Source organism: Anopheles nili, chromosome 2 (assembly GCF_943737925.1).
Source record: "Anopheles nili chromosome 2, idAnoNiliSN_F5_01, whole genome shotgun sequence".
In the NCBI taxonomy this organism is placed as follows: Eukaryota; Metazoa; Arthropoda; class Insecta; order Diptera; family Culicidae; genus Anopheles; species Anopheles nili.
This window is the reverse complement of record NC_071291.1, coordinates 36,168,573-36,185,593: the sequence shown is the minus strand read 5'-3', so window position 1 is coordinate 36,185,593 and position 17,021 is coordinate 36,168,573. Positions and strand designations below refer to the sequence as shown.

The following is a 17,021-nucleotide window of genomic DNA, read 5'->3' as shown; positions in this document are numbered from 1 at the left end:
GCAGTTGGTTTAACATTTTATTGAATATACTATTGATATATGTATATATCTATCCGTCGATTCTGGCGTCCTCGCAACTCGCTGTACCGGAACCTCTCTTCAGCGGGTGCCGAGCGGGAAAGATGGAAAAAGTAGCGTTGGGATCGCCCTTGGGGTTCTGCATCACTCGTAAATTTAGCCATTTCTTCCATCGCGTTGCTTTCTTAATCATTCTTCTACTGCTGTTGCAGCGGCAGAGCAAGATAGTAGGTGTGTTGTGTGCTAATATTCCAGACACGGGTTTACTATAAGTGTTATTACATCTTTCACATGAACTAGCAGTGTGTGTAGAAAGGGATTAATTGTGTATCTAGATCGAGTTATTTTTCCATTACTTTTCGATTGCTATGTCAAGGGGACTCAGACGCGCTTGGTGTCTTCGAACGGTATTCAAGAAAATAGTCAAATAATGCTTTGAACCTTACTTCATGATTCTCTCTGGGTCTGGAGAACCATCTGACGGCATCATGTACAATTCCTTCCTTACAAATAGACGAACTATTTACTTCCCGAGCATTCCGCGCCATGCTTCATATTCAATCTCTTCCCTTCATTGGCCACAGCTTCACGTAATGTTTGAAAAAATCGCGTAGTCGTCTGTCAGACAAACTCAATGCTAATCACGCAAACAGCTTCATCATTATCAAAGTATTTTCCTCCTAAATAGAACATATATCCGCCTGGGTGGTAGAGATACAAAGGGAACATCGCCGAGTGTTGCTATCTACCAACATTTAGTGTGGGAACCGATGCGTGTGTACTATTTTTAATAAAGAATGTATGGTGATCTCTCTCCGTCGTTCAAATCTTCTCTTCGATTGCTATTTACTGCTTAATGACCGTGTCAAACTAGATCCTTTTCCCGATGTAGAAAAAAAACAAATAAAAGCGAAAAAATAGAAAATGCGTACACTCCCGTTCCTAAAAAGATTTTCTTAAAACGTATATATTGTTTCTTCGCCCTTATCCGTTTGCCCGTACAAAGGCTAACGTTAGCCCGATCCTTTTATGAGCCTGGTAGGTACATCATACAATAGGGCGGTTCGGTTTCTATCCCCCGGAAAAAATAGGTTTTCTAACACAAAAATCATGAATCGAACGAATGGAAAGCAAGATTAGATTAATGTTACCACGGGTTCGTTTCCCGGTTTGCGATCCAATTCAATTAAAAGGCGCACATTGTTAGCTTAGCGACAGTTGACCAAGCGCGAGCAATCGCTCTACGGCCGCGTTGATATCGCCGAAGGACGCAATCAAAGCTTGCAGGTTAGCCTCGCGATTAACGAACCCCATCGCCGCTAGCTGCTCCAGTTGTGACCGGTAGCGCTCTTCTGGTGGAATGCTTGTATCGGCCGTACCTGACGCCATCCCATTAATCATGCGTGCCATGAACTCTGAGAACAGAGCATCGTTGTTCGCAGGCTGGGCTGCGGCTGCACCAGTAGCACCTTCGGTGGTGCCCGTGGTCGTCCTATTTGTGGCCGTTTCAGCCGCACCCGTGCCCGCTGTAGCTGCGCCGGCCGCCGCTGGCGGAGCACCGGGCATTGGTGGAATACCCATCGTACTCATCAGGCCGGGGGCCACCGATCGCAGCTGTTCCATGCCTTGCTGAATTTGCAGAATCGCATTCAACGCCTGAGGATTCGTGACCATTTGCTGCACCTCAGGATTCTGCATCTGCCGCAGCAGCTGCGGCATCATCGTGCGCATCTGCTCTTGCAGCGCAGGATTGTTAGCCAGCAACGGATTTTGGTTCATCAGATTCGCTGCCATCGCCGGGTCGGCAGCTAGGGCGTCCATCATGCTCCGTGTAGCCGGTGAGTTCAGCATAGTCGACATGATCGACGGATTATCGCTCATCTGCTGCAGCAAGCTCTGCATCGCGGGCGTATTCAGCAATCCAAGCGGTGCCCCTGCTGCATCGGTCGTTGGCCCACCTGCTGCACCGGCACCTGCACGACCTCCGCTTCCAGTGCCGCTGCTACTCCAGGGATTGGGCAGAGGACTTCTGTTCTCGGTGCCCTGCTGCGGATTTCCGCCACCTCCACTGGTGCTGCCAGAGTCGGACGTCCCGGAGTAAGGATTGCGGAAGGTGGCATTCATCATCGGTTCCTGAATGTCACGATAAATCCGCTGCAGCGCACTATACCCGCCCGGGACGCTCTCCAGATTGGAAATGGCACGATCATGCGAGCGCATAAGCTCCTGCAGCATCGAAGGATTGCGAGCTAGTTCCATCGTTTGCCGGAGCAGTTCCGGATTGTTCAGCATATGCGAAATTTCCGGATTGCGTTGCATCAGCTCCTGCATCTGCGGGTTCGAGGTTAAGATCTGGCGCATCGTATCCGGACTGTTTATCATTTGCTGTACGAGCGGATTGTCCAGCACGGTGCGCATAAGATCGGGGTTGTCAATCAACTCGTGCTGCATACGAGACTGCAAATCCATGAAGTTGGTCTGATTACCCCCTAACGCACCGAGACCGGCAAGGCCACCCAGCTGATTCAATCCAAACGGCGTTTGGCTCACGTCAGCGGGGGTTCTGCGAGTTCCCTCGGTTTCCGTGCGCGGAGCCGCCTTAATGACCAGATACACCGTCAACCCCTCTTTGATGTTGTGTGTCTTGAGCGTGTCGGTGTCTTTCATTATCTTTCCGGCAAAAATCAAACACACCAGGTCAGGATTCGTATCGAACTTTTCGGCCACGACAACCTTCAACTGCGTAAGAGAAGAGAAAAACACAAAATTACAATGCGCGTCATTCTATGCAGCATTCCGTTGCTAGCTCGGCATTGACATCGGTGGATTATATTCAATTAAGCAATCCGAGACGAGGCCATAAACACCGTCATTCCAACTATTTCAATATCCATCCATCCTGCACTCTATGCGCACCCGGAACGGTGTGTGTGCGATAATCGTTCCAGCGATCGGATCGCTGAGGGCACGCACACTGCGGAAAGAACGTCATGTTTTCGTTCGATTTTTCCAAGTCACTCTGCGGCGAGCTTCGTAATCCTGGCGTAAAAGCAACATTTCGGCAATCACCCAAAACGCAATCGTACGCTGCACTAACAAATTGAAAACAACACCATGCAGTCCACGGCAAGCATTACAACAACCTGCCTAGGGCAAAGAAGAGCAGAATTTTCTCGAACCACCTCACAATACCACCATGCACAGGGAGTTCCCAGATTGTCGCCAATTCACACGCCCGCTATCGCCGCGTCGAACGCTTTCAATTATTCTCCCCAGCTCAGCGCTCGCAACACTTACATCCTTGATTTCCGCATCATCTGCGATTTCAACAGATTTCTTATCTTTTGGTGTTTTCACCATAATGGTGATTTTTTTCCCACTCTCACTATTCTCCGCCATTGTTGCTGTGTCTGTTGTAAAAATCTACGGGAAATGAAAAATTCTATGCCGACTAGTTGTCAACTTGCGACGCGACGTATGACAGTCGTTCGCACGTCCCAATGGACAGTTGACAATTACGAGCGTATTTTTAATTGTTCCGTTGGTTGGCACACAATGCGACTGTCGCTTTGAGATCTACAACTTTTAATAATTGATTAAATAAATTGATATCGGGAAAATTTTTCTGTAAAATTAACCATCCTTGATCTGTTAATATTCTCTGCATGAATGTAGTAAAGATGCACAATGAATTTATGGCGCTCAATTTATCGTTAAATATAGTTACTAAAAAATTTTAGCTACTATGTAGGTAAATAACCAAAATCATAGATTAAACAGAGACAGCTTATGTTAAAAAAAGTCGTTCGTTGCATGATACATTATCACCGAATGTAAATATAAAACACTCGCGTTTGCTGACTCGTTTTCACGTGTGCAATATATTTATGCGCCAATTGAAAGCTTTCAGCTTAAATCAATCAAATAAACTGCGATTATTATGACAAGGTACGTAACTTCGTCAAATAAAATATTTGTTTCTTTCCAATAATTCAAAACTTTGTGTAATATTTTTTTACAATTCAAACATTTATTATAAGAATTGTGTGTGAAATTGTCATATCCAGCTGTGCGAAAAACGTATCAATACGTACAATTTCGTTTATTATTTCCCCAGTGCATCCCAGGGAAATATGATGGAAGTGGAGTGCACTGCTTTGGAGCAAAACTGATAATTGTATCCCATAATCAATTATCTGGCATAACACAAAATTGTCCACTCATACTAATCGTATGCAGGTTAAATGCACGGATAACATATTAAATTACATTTATCTACCAGAACCTTAATGTTTCACTACCAAGCTCTAGCAGATTAGCTTGGTTGCTACAGTCTTTATTTAATTTGCTCCAAACACTTTCTTACTAGCATTAGAACAATGTAATTGAGATAATCAGAACACGATTCCGTCGAAATGCACGTTTAAGTGGATTCAATGAAAGGATTCAAGCTTTTTGTTCAATTCCTTCCAGCCCTGGTAAATGCAGCCACAGTTCTTTCTATAATTTGCAGTAGTAAACTCGCAAAGATCTCCAATGTGCCATGTAAAAAACGGTCCATACCAAGTCAGGTACAAATTGTCCATAGAGTACACGCAAGCTTCGTACGAACATTCGTTTGCCCTACAAGAGAGAAACAAACAAATATCTCTCTCTTTCGCAAGAGAGTGTAATCGGACGGAGCAAATCCATCTATAACAAGAAGGATTTTCAAGGGCAAGGAAAGTAAACGTACGGTTTTTACCGGCACGGAGGTTTTTCCGGTGCAACTCATGCAGAACTGACCACCCGTGCCGATCGTTTCCTCGCCCGAGCTGTCCGTATACGTCGTACGGAAAAATTCGAAGTTCCAAGTGGTCTTTATATGGTAAGTATATCGTCTTTCGACAATGTATGAATACGATACGAACGCATGAAGCACATTGGTGACTACAGCATGCATTAAGATATCTGAAATAGCGGAAAAGGGAAAAAAAGCCAATTTATGCGCATCGGATGTACGGTCAATCACATGTTCCATACATACCGCATCCTGATGGCCTATTCTTACATTCATTCAAATAAACGGATACATCCAATAGGGGCAATATTTTGGTTTGAAACAGTCCCAAATCATACGCAAAAGTCTTGTCTAATACACAAACTACAAGGAATTCTTACATTAACATGGAACAGGTTCAATAGATCAGATAAAAAACCATTTCTGATATAATGGATGCATTGATGCACATGTACTCAAACTACGTATAACATTACACCAGCGCAGCATTTGCTCTTTAAGGTGTATCTATCGTATATTATTTTCTAAATATTTACTTTTACTAATATCTTGTTCAATGCTTTAGAATATAGTTAAGACATATATTTTTGCGCACGTGAGATTTTTTTTTCATGTATACGTGGTGCACGAAGGGTGCTCTACAACGTCAGGTTTGGTTTTAATTTAAAACAACCGGCGTGTTAATCGCTCTTTTGATTCAACGAATAACATGCATGATTATACAGAGAACAAAAATCATACTTGCGGGATTGAAAATTTCGATCAAACAAAGCCTATTCTAGGGGTAACATATTGCAAATTAGCTGCTTTCAAACTCATCGTACAGAAGCGTAAAACAGATGCATACACACAAACCCAAAAAAGAAGCACTCCTTCTCTCTACAGCTCCGTACAAAAGAAAAAAGGAATGTAAATCATGCGTTAACTTTAAACGAACGAATCATTAGAAAAATTGCAAAATGTGCCTACATCAATAACATTTGATCAATTACTGTCAAATCCTGCCATCGGTCTCCGCTTTTGCGACTAGTTTTAACCGGATACAAATCGGCCATTAAGAACATCAACTTGTTTTAACCCCCACTGCACCTCGATTAGAAGGCTTTTTAGTTTGCACGTTTTTCTATACTAAGTAAACACAAGCATATGTTTGTTTTTTTGTAAGGGCTAAAACGGGAAGCTAGAATCATGCTTTCACGGGGTTTCTCTATGGCTGAACGATTTCGGGGGGCGATGGTATGTAAGAACGGAGCTCGTTAATGGTTGGATTCGAGTTTCCAATTTGTTTCCAAGCGCCTGCCGGTAGCTTTCGGCTTGCGAGTGATGAGTGATGAAGAACAGCAACTGGATGATGATGGCGAAATGATGCTGCAGCCGGTATGTAAAGCCACATTCGGTATGCGGATTTGCGAACATAGTGGGACAAACGAACCGAATGCAAGAATGATATGAAACAAACACGCACAAAACACACACACACACAAACAGATGAAGGTGGCCTCGCTTCACCCTTGGCAGTTCGGTACCGTTCTGATAGGCAGTTGCCGCGATTCCCGGCCATCGAAGGCATTCCAGAAGGGGAAGCAAAATACGATATCGAAGGCGATTGCGAGCTAGGATGTGTGGTGTTTTGATTCAGCGTATGGAAACGTAATGAGTAATGCCTGGCAGCAGCTTGCGGGCAATACATGTGAGCTGGTCGAGGCCAGCAAGGATTGTGCTTCGAATTTTACCAAACGATGCACGTGAACGGTTTACTCAGTTCTTACTGACACTCTTCAGCACGCCGGTGGCACGCCTCGGACCGTGGTCGTGAACAGTCAGGTCTGGCTGCGGTAGCATGTGCGGTTGTGCATGCGGATGCGATTCCCGGGGCTCGTTGGTACCGCCCCTGGAGGACGCTCCGTTTGGGGGTGGCACGAGGTGCACGGGTATGGAGTTAGATTCGATTTTTTTCTTCAGTCCACGGAACGTTTGGGTCATGTTTCGCAGCTGATATCGTAACGAGCTCGTCATCTCCTTCTGTAGCTGCTGCACTTCTTGCAAATCCTTGCGCAGGTTCTGGTACTCATTCTTGACCTCCGTCACCGACTCTAGCAGCTCCATGACGGATTCATTTTCCAGCGACTCTAGCTCGTTTTCGTCCAAGTTGCGTTCCACGTCCGTCAGCTTCAGAGCGAGCGTGTCGAGTTGGAGCCCGGCCGTGTCCACCTACAAGCCAACCGGAAGAAAAACAAAAGAAAGGCGTCAACCGAATCGCGCAGTGAAAAACGAACTGCATGCACTCGCATCTCCCGGGAGCGCTTACACATTTTTCCAGATCACACAACGCGTTTGTGATCATTTTTTCCGCATCAATAACGTCCTTAACCGGTAGCTGAAAGGGTAAACTTTGTCGCACAAAACTTTAACTTTCTGAATGCGGGTCACCTAACATTGTAAAATTACCAAAAAGTGTTTGATGAGTCCTTTTTGTTATCACACACCCCACGGCACTGACAGGATCTATCAAGCTTTGAATTAAACGGAGATTATGTGGCAGTGTTGCCATCCGCCAGGAGCGCTTTGTTTACATGAGAAAAACATTCAATTTATGGCAAATTATCCTCTACCAGCACGTTGCATTATGCGCAAATATTTTTAAATGACCGCATTAAACATCAGCATCGTGCTTCATTGGTGGTTTTTACTTTTTTCAGTCAAAGTTTTCCCATCTTTCGGGCACAGTCTCTGAATGATCGCTTGTAAACCAACCGCCAACCCACACAATTGCGAAACGAAATGAAAATATCGATTTGTTGTGAAGCGAGCGATCGAACAACAAACCCAGAACAAAGGGCAACAACAAACACAGCTGGGAAGCTGCTGTTTTGAGGGTGCATCGGAACGGCAACTGGAAAACCAGCTCGACCAGTAAAGACAACAAGCAACGGCACCGCGCGATCGCCTCCACCATGTCCACTGGTCGGTTTGTGTCGTCTGCTTCGATCGGCAGCACCAGCACCACCTCCAGTACGCAAATTTCGACCAACGTGCCCATCTCCAACACGGCCAACAAGTGGAAACGTGAGAGCGATTGCGATGAGTTTGTCGGGGCGCGCCGTTCCAAGCACACGGTCGTGGCGTACAAGGAGGCCATCTACGTGTTCGGTGGGGACAATGGCAAGAACATGCTGAACGATCTCATACGGTTTGGCGTGAAGGACAAATCGTGGGGCCGTGCGTTTGCCACCGGGATTCCACCCGCACCACGGTACCACCATTCGGCGGTCGTGCACGGAACGTCGATGTTTGTCTTTGGGGGCTACACCGGTGACATACACTCCAACTCGAATCTCACGAACAAGAACGACCTGTTCGAGTACAACATCCAGAATGGCCAGTGGACAGAGTGGAAATTCATTGGGCGCACGCCGGTGGCACGAAGCGCGCACGGGGCCGCCGTATACGATGGGAAGCTGTGGATTTACGCCGGGTACGATGGTAATGCCCGCTTGAACGATATGTGGACAATCCGGTTGACGGTGGGTTGGAACGAGAAAACAAAAAACGGTAAAAATTGCTCACAGAAATAATACGGCCCGCGGTCTCTTTTAGGGTGAAACCCATCAATGGGAAGAAGTGGAACAGAAGGGCGATCGGCCACCAACGTGCTGTAATTTTCCAGTGGCCGTAGCCCGCGGCTGTATGTACGTGTTTTCCGGACAAAGCGGCCTCCAAATCACCAACACGCTGTTCCAGTTCAACTTCAAGGATAAAACGTACGTACACGTGGCATCGAGTTGCGGTTGCGGTTGTTAATTGATCCCACTGTTCTTTTTTCAGCTGGCGACGAATATCGACGGAACACATCCTTCGAGGTGCCCCACCACCTCCTGCACGGCGGTACGGCCACACCATGGTTCATCACGACCGGTTCCTGTACGTGTTTGGTGGGGCGGCAGATTCGACACTCCCGAACGATCTGCACTGTTACGATCTGGACAGCCAGATATGGTCCACCGTCACGCCTGCACCCGAGTCGCAGATTCCCAGCGGTCGACTGTTTCACGCGGCCGCCGTCATTGGCGACGCGATGTACATCTTTGGCGGTACGATCGATAACAACATCCGCAGCGGTGACACGTATCGGTTTCAGTTCTCGAGCTACCCGAAATGTACGTTGCACGACGATTTCGGAAAGTTTTTGCAGAATCGTCAGTTCTGCGACGTCCAGTTCATCGTCGGAACGGAGGAGGTGAAGATATCGGCCCACATCGCAATGATCGTTGCTCGCTCGCAGTTTCTACGTTCGAAAATTTTGTATGTTGACGAACATCGTTGGCAGTGACTGAGGAAAATTAATCCTTTGCTTCGTACTTAGGTCTGCTCGTGATGCTAGGAACTTGCATTTCGAGAAACTTTTCGGAACCACTGATGTCCGGCTAGCAGAACAACCGATACTGGAGGTTCAACTGCCGGACGCTCAACCGGAAGCGTTTGAAATAGTGCTGAATTACATTTACACCGACCGAATCGTTTGTAAGTGGACATGAGGAAAGCTAGCTGGATCTTTGTTTTTGTTTTTTTTTGTAATAAAACAGGTGCTGTTTCGACGTAATATATTTCAGTCAAGGATCCGTTTAGCCACAAGCTCGTCCTCATCATGATGGACGTGTATCAGCTGGCGGTGCAGTTCAACATTCCCCGTTTGGAGCAGCTGTGCGTGCAGTATCTGGAGTTTAAGATCTCAAAATCGAACGTCTTGGATGCGCTATACAACGCGGACCGGATGGGCCTGACACTCATCAAGGACTACTGTCTCGGGTTCATCGTAAAAGAGGACCATTTCTACAACATAGTCATGTCGGCCGAGTTTGCCGCCTTAGAGAAACCGCTGATCGTGGAGATTATACGCAAACGGCTCAACCCGAGCAAGCAAACGACAGACATGAAGTACGACAAAACGATTGGCACCACGCTCGAGAGCGACATGGCGGTGTTTCTAAAGTCGGGTGGCAAGGAGTTTTGCGACATCAATCTCGTGCTCGAGGAGAAGATCATCCCGTCACACAAATCCATACTGGCGGCTCGCTGCACCTACTTCCAGGCCATGTTCCGTTCGTTCATGCCCGCCGACAATACGGTCAACATTCAGATTGGGGACATTTCACCCTCGCTTGAAGCGTTCGATTCCCTGCTCCGGTACATCTACTACGGTGACACCAAGATGCCCCCGGAGGACTCGCTCTATCTCTTCCAGGCGCCCTGTTTCTACGGGTTCGCCAACAACCGGCTGCAGGCGTTTTGCAAGCACAATCTAGAGAACAACATCACGTACGACAACGTGCTGCAGATACTCGAGGCGTCTGACAAGATGAACGTGCTGGATATAAAGAACTACGCGCTCAAGATGGTGGTGCATAACTTCAGCCAGGTGGCGAAGCTGCCCAAGATGCAGGACCTCTCGCGGGAGCTGTTACTCGACGTGATTATGGCCATCGCCGACATGAAGGTGGAGAACAAGCAGCGCATCCACGATGCGTTCATCAGTCAATACAATGATATTTGAGCAGCTGGCCCGCTGCATCTTCGGGCCTCGCTTTACAGTATTTTGCCATCAGTTGGTTCTACGGTCGTCTAACGAATTTACTCAATTGTTGCGCACATCTATGTTACAACTGTGAAACATAATAAACAAGTTTTAATTATTCTGATAGAATGAGTCCGATCTCTCTGTTTTGCTCTTTTGTACACGATCGTAACATAGGCTTTTCCACATCGGGCCTTTCAGGGAACACAGCTTTATAGCCCTGTCGTAGCTTACAGGGGTTTATTTTCAACGTTCAATTGCTTTAAACAACGCTACGCCTAATGATACGTTAGTTAGCACAGGCTCTGATGTTTCGGATATTATTCCTCTAGGCACCAGTAGGAAAAAAGTTTCGTTCAAAATATTTATTTTCTTATGAAAAATAGAAACAGAAAAACATTTTCGTAAAATATGGTTGCACAAACACGTTTACGGCAATCTGGTTTGCTCCCTTTCTTGATACGTGGGAAAGAATTATCATTATCTAAATCTATAAACTTCTTTTGCCGCCTTTACCGATCACTGTGGCTAATGATGTGAGGACGTCTAAAATTGCTAAAATTTCTAATGCTGTGTATTCAAAGATTTTCGCTACCTTATTGCAGGGTAATAATCGCAGTATCGTACAAGTATATCCATTAGAAAACGATTACGGTTACGGGGTTTAGTAATATTCACGCACTCAAATTGAAAAAAAAAAAACACAACCGCAAACAAGGTCTATAGTTGAGTTTAAAAACAAATGTACACGAAAAGCATGCAAACGTGCACACAGAAATGAGAAATCGAGTGATAAATAACGACTGTGAACGTGTAGCGTGGGGGAGGCGTAACTACTCCAACTATCGGCCGAAGTGTCAGTCATGCTTGCCGCCACTGAACAATCGTCACCACAGTCCAGAGGCACTTTTTGAACATAATAAACCTCGTCTATACTTTGGCCTAGGTGTGTTGCACATACGTAACATTTGCAAAAAGCCTCTTAAAAGGTAATCCATTTTGAACTCGTTGACATCATTTGAGATTTATCTCTTCCTGCTTTGTTGTACTTTTCAAGCCTACGGGGCTCGCAAAATTTAAAAAAAAGGATCAATTTACGCTAAATTTACGCCACACAACGGGTGTAGCTCCGTTCTGCTCGATAAACACCTTACTTGGCGAACGTATGTAGGATATCTAGCTAAACGAACGAAAAATAATCAACAAACATAATTATGTTTCACCATGACTTACAAAACTAAATTGCATTTGGGTATAAATTATGCTACTAGCGTGTCTTTACACTGAGAGAACCGTTATACAACGATGAATAGGTAGATGATTGAAATGCGCTTTTGATTAAGAAGATTTGTGATAAATACGCCTCTGAATGCGATGCGTAGCTTCACCAGTGCCAGAGAACCAAAGCCAATGTAGGCGAGGAAAAAATGAAACCTTGGAAATACCAACACCAAGCAACACGATTTCATTTTGAGCGAAAAGTTTACAGTTGCAGCTTGCAGATAAATAATGCAGAAAACAAAATTGCAGCGGGGTTGTGAATGAGAAGTAATACGAATGAAATATGATTGCTCACAGCCCTTTCTTCTTCCGCTACCACCGGATCTAGTTCCACCGGGAACCGGATGGGGATACTCCCCTTACGCCTTTTGCCATTGTGCGCGCCGCAGATACTTCGTTCGTAAGTGACCACCTTTCGACGGTTCCACCAGTTCCAGTTCCGTTTGACGTGTGATGGGTTTCCGCAAATTAGCCGAATGTTGCTCCTCTAGCCTCGCCCGCCTGGTATTGCAGCCGCCCCTCATCGCCATGCTGGATCGATCCCCGATCGATGGATCGATTTTCGTTCCGACTCCTAGTTTGCTCAGCGTAACATTACGACTAGGCGTGGTGGTACTAACGCCACAATCGTTCAACAGCAACCGTTGTTGGTCAAGCGAATGTGCCAGGGTACGGTTTACCACACGCGCACCACCAGTTCCGATCGACATTTGCTTGGCGGCGGCGTTCACCACGCCGTTGGAGCGCAGAATCCTTCGCTCTATCGTAACCGTGCGTTCGCCCACCGATTCCTTGCTTGGGACCGTCGCTCGAACGACAGCTGTCGTCGTTGTTTTCCTGCGTTTCGCTATCCTGCTGAGAGAAGCGGTCTTCAACATCGCACTGCTACTGCCACCCTCGGGAAGGTTGGACGTACTGCTGCGGTTTCGGTTTGGTTTACGACGGCTGCTCCGTGTTTCGTAGAAAATAGTTAACACGCGTGTAGAACCGCCAGCTTTCTTCGAGCGTGGTTTCACCAGTACGGGTACGACCACCTGCTTCACGCCGGTGGTTGCGCCCCGGTGCGAGCTCGTTGATGACGCATTATTCTCCTCATCTCCGCTGCCAGCTCCACTGCCTGTGCACCCGCTGTCCGAGCGGGCGAGCAAAACCGACGATGCACGGGACGCGCTAACGTACGACGAGGATATTTCGTTTATCTGGATGCGATGCCCATTGATGGAAATGATATGCTGCTGTGGCTGCTGCTGATCATCCGGCGGCTCACACTCATCATCTATGTCCGCTTCCGCCTCCGTATTGCCATCCATGCTAACGTGGTTTTGTAGTTCGCTCGCGAAACCGTACAACTGATGGGATTTGCCCTTCGATGAGTACTTGCTACACGTGGCCTCGCAAGGTACGACGGTCCCGTTGTTGTTCGCTGTATGCCTGTAATCGTAGCGTTCCATCTGATAGGCGTTTGGATGGTGAAAACTGTGCGATTGTAAGTGAGCTCCGTTGTGCGGTTGGTGGTACTGCTGTTCATTCATTTCGATGTGGTACTGCTGCTGGTGGTAGTTGTGTTGGGTCAAGCTGCGCATAGCTCCTCCGATGGATGTTTCTTCAGCTCCCATCGTTTCATCGGACTGGCTCGCTCCACTTGGTTCGCTGTAATTCCCGTGCGGCGAATGATGATAGTTATGGAAATGCTCGATGATGGCCAAGTTTCCTGCATGATAGCCACCGTCGTCAGCCCGATGGTGTTGATGGTAGTACGCGTCCGGGGAGCTGCACGACTCCAGCATCTCTGCCCGCAACCGCTCCGATTTGGTTTGTAAATTTGTCAGAGAATAAGTGGAATCCTTTGTTTGGTCGGTAACCGTTTCCTCGTCGGTCAGGTAATCGAACATAGTTTCATCTTCATCCTCGCGTCGAATTCCCTCCACCATGCTGGCGCTGGTCTGGTAAGATTCCGAGCTATCTTCGGTAGCATCAGGTCCGTGCTCACCGGTGGGATGGAACAGCGTGGTGTAAGAGTGGTCAGTATTTTCAAAACTACGATCCAGCAACGAATTGTACGATTCGGCAAAGCTGTCCGTATAGGAAAGCTCCTGATGGTACGAGGTAGAGGCAACCGCTTGACCATAGAGATCCGTGTGCTGCAGCTCGGTATGGTGCTGATGCACAAGATGACGGTCACGATCGTGCTGCTGCGCTTCCGTATAATCTTCCGGGGTGTGATGAAGCATGCTGTGGTAGTTATGTTGTTGCTGCTGCATCGGATGATGATCGAGATGAAGGGGCTGAGTATCGTACTGTAAGCTAACCAGCTCATGCGTTTCCCGGCGCGAGGCCACTTCCTGTGCCACCGGTAGCGCTTCACCTCGCGTGATACAATCGAACAAATCGACTATGTTGTTTTCCGTCGTACCAGTTCTCGCAGTTCCGTGATCGCTAGCAGCATGTTGAAACGTATTCTTGACCGATTTTAACACGTCCCGCTTTGGTGGACCGGGTGGATCGAGCATGATGATAACGACGGATGTGTTGTCTGCCTTCATGTTGCTACGGCTCCATCGCTCGAGTGCTTCATTGACCAACAGTTTGCTAGGATTTTTCCATTCTCGTCCACCCTCGAGGGCTATGCGGATATTTTCCATTTCAGCGTTACGTACTATTTCCACAGCGTTTTTCGGTGACATAACGTTCCACAAGCCGTCGGTTCCGAATATGAGGCACCTGAATGAATAGTGAAGAAAAACCCGATGTTATGAGTTATTTTTGATAGCCGCTAACACTACGATTGAAGAAGCAATCTATCTTTGTTGGGATAAATTTAGATTAGGTGTTCACCTACCGATACTTCTTCGGATCTATCGCAATTACGGATACATCCGGCTCGGGGCTGACAACGAATTCATCCATAGCAGAATTGTAACTCCACAAGTCCCCCAAGCTGCGTGCGACGGCCAGAAACGGGATCTCATCGATAGGGGTGCTCCTTCGTACCGGACCCTTGTGCCCAATGCGTGGCCGGTTCCAGACCACGCGAGGCACTCCGGATTTTGTGACCACTTTGCCGCCACTACGCATAATACGCATCTTTTCCGCGTAACTTTCCGGTTTATGGTCCTCGGTGAGGGGCATTGCCGCCCAGCGACCATCGTGTGCCGATTCCTTATCGTTCTGGTACCCCAACACAATGCCAGAATCGCCTACGTGACCGATGTAAATTTTCCCCCGCCTGATGAACGCAATGCTGGCGGTTGTCCCCGCTGTGCTCGGCAGTCCGGACGATGTTTTGGGCCATTTGTCTGATATTGAGAAGTGCGAAAGTTGACAACATGATTTGTAAACATCAATTTGTGCATTAGAGCCAGTTTCCCGCGCAAGGAAACACGCAAAATAAAAATAATAATAACCATCTGAAGTGTCCAATTGATTGACATTAGCAAACTTCTTTTCTTTATGTACTTCGCACGCACACATGCTACGTCTGCGTGTTAAGCGCCCTGCCAGTGTACGTGAGCATAGGGCTTACGTCAACCTGAACGACCAAATGAGTGGGAAAATGAAACAACATCAAATTCAAGGAAATACATGAAAGATAGCACTTTGACATATTTTGGCGCCATCATAATACAATCCCTGCATAATGCAATATGCAGAATGTTATCGCTGACAGCGCAATGGCGATGATGAAACACTCAGAGAAAGGGCACTAACACTCAGTGAGAGTAAAAAAAACCACACGAAAAAGAAAACGCTCCATTGGCTGGAGATTGTGGCGGGGGGAATCTTGCCTACTACGTTGTTTACCTTGCTCGCGCCACATCGAATAATGTGTCTGGATGTAGCCTTCACGTATCGATTTTAGCACTTCGTCGTCGTTGTCCGACCAGAACAGCTTCTGGTTCACTATCGCATTCATCAGATGTTCCTTAGCGTACAGCGATGCTTCCGCTCCACCGTGCCCATCGTAAATTCCAAAGTATGCATACTCCAGATTTTGATCATTCTCCGTTTGCTGATAGGCGACGGAAAAGTAGTCCTCCTGGTACTTGCGCCCCCCGATGGACGTGTGGCCCGTCACTCGTAAGTTCACTCCGATCGACATGTGTGGTTTTGTATGCACTCACTCCGAATGGTTTGTCACACGCTTAGAAAAACTTTCTTGCGTACACAAAAATAGAAAACAGAACAAACAACGATGCAGCCGAATCGATTGCAACCACCATCTTTTTGGCCAACAAACAATCGGTTTGACAGTAATGACAGCTGCTCCCTTTAGAAACATCTACACAAAACGCTTTCATAATGTAGGCCGAATTGTACGAAGTTCAACGATTTTTTACAATATTTACAATTTTTTATCTACTACACCAGAACAGTGGATCATCTGGAATAGTAACAGGATTATTTCGGAAGCCAGTCATTTATGAAAAAGGTTGAACATTTGGAATATATTCTATAAAATGTTGTAATATTTGTTTTGAAAATAGATTGCCCTGGTCCTACATCGTTAACGCATTATTTGCTGCAATATTTGCAACGTGGTTGTAAACGGGTGTTTTTGAAACAGATAGCTCTTCTTACTACACTTGTAGTGGCAGCCTCATTGAAATTACAATCGACAACTCATTGATCAATGAAAAGATAATATACGCTCACCGTGATTTGAAGAGGAAGTTAACGAGCGCCTCTACCATGACTCAGCTATTTCTAAATGACCATTATCTAGAAGCATACATCTTATGTCACGCAACGTTGGAAGCACAGTTTTATTTTACAACCCTTACTGGTTTATGTTCTTGTGACCTTTTCTACCACAGCTATCTATGATTGCATATGATCATGGACGAGAGCAATGGCATGCGTTGTTTTTGTTCGATTTGCGAAACCCCTTTCATTCGCTATAGCATATGGTTGTCCTTGTACTTTTGCGACCAAGTGCATTCGCTGTTTTCCTTCCACTCTGAGCTGCCCTCTCCTTCGCCGTACAGTTCCTTTTTCCATACGGGAACTGATTTCTTCAGTTCATCGATGGTAAAGTGCACTGCATCGAGACTTGATTTTCGATGCGGAGAGCTTATCGCTATCACAACGGAGGCTTCTTTCACAGGAACCGTACCGAGTCGATGATGTATGGCGATGTTGACAACATCGGGCCATCGTGCGCGAACCTCCTCACATAATAAATTCATCGTCTTGATCGCCATCGCTTCGTACGCCTCATACTCCAGCAGGACTACGGTTTTGCCTTCGAAATTATCTCGTGTCGTCCCGACGAATAGAGATATCGCACCGCAGCTCTCATGCGCCACCAGGTCGTTTAGCGCACCTACATCTAGCTTATCGAAAGTTAACTTTAGATTGTTCATGATCACT

General features: G+C 46.6%; 5 protein-coding genes across 5 annotated transcripts; 1 reads left to right on the top strand and 4 right to left on the bottom strand.

The window, feature by feature from the left end:
- LOC128720276 (ubiquilin-1) lies at nt 1–3,428 on the bottom strand. The gene is made up of 2 exons (XM_053813938.1): nt 3,316–3,428; nt 1–2,757 (listed from the first exon to the last, which is right to left on the bottom strand). The coding sequence occupies exons 1-2, from the start codon at nt 3,415–3,417 to the stop codon at nt 1,222–1,224; spliced, it is 1,638 nt and encodes a 545-aa protein (XP_053669913.1). The 5' UTR covers nt 3,418–3,428; the 3' UTR covers nt 1–1,221.
- Nucleotides 3,429–6,556: 3,128 nt separating this feature from the next.
- LOC128722032 (uncharacterized) lies at nt 6,557–7,142 on the bottom strand. Its single transcript, XM_053815843.1, has 2 exons — nt 7,107–7,142; nt 6,557–7,009 (listed from the first exon to the last, which is right to left on the bottom strand). The coding sequence occupies exons 1-2, from the start codon at nt 7,140–7,142 to the stop codon at nt 6,557–6,559; spliced, it is 489 nt and encodes a 162-aa protein (XP_053671818.1).
- A 610-nt stretch (nt 7,143–7,752) lies between these two features.
- On the top strand, nt 7,753–10,473 carry LOC128720275 (leucine-zipper-like transcriptional regulator 1 homolog). The gene is made up of 5 exons (XM_053813936.1): nt 7,753–8,322; nt 8,396–8,559; nt 8,624–9,100; nt 9,162–9,319; nt 9,409–10,473. Exons 1-5 carry the CDS (start codon nt 7,753–7,755, stop codon nt 10,347–10,349), a joined length of 2,310 nt encoding a protein of 769 aa, XP_053669911.1. The 3' UTR covers nt 10,350–10,473.
- Nucleotides 10,474–12,010: 1,537 nt separating this feature from the next.
- Nucleotides 12,011–15,750, bottom strand: LOC128722222 (uncharacterized). Its single transcript, XM_053816080.1, has 3 exons — nt 15,453–15,750; nt 14,491–14,947; nt 12,011–14,372 (listed from the first exon to the last, which is right to left on the bottom strand). The coding sequence occupies exons 1-3, from the start codon at nt 15,748–15,750 to the stop codon at nt 12,011–12,013; spliced, it is 3,117 nt and encodes a 1,038-aa protein (XP_053672055.1).
- Nucleotides 15,751–16,198: 448 nt separating this feature from the next.
- Nucleotides 16,199–17,014, bottom strand: LOC128731155 (molybdopterin synthase catalytic subunit). Its single transcript, XM_053824253.1, has one exon. The coding sequence runs from the start codon at nt 17,012–17,014 to the stop codon at nt 16,547–16,549; it is 468 nt and encodes a 155-aa protein (XP_053680228.1). The 3' UTR covers nt 16,199–16,546.
- Between the last annotated feature and the right edge of the window lie 7 nt (nt 17,015–17,021).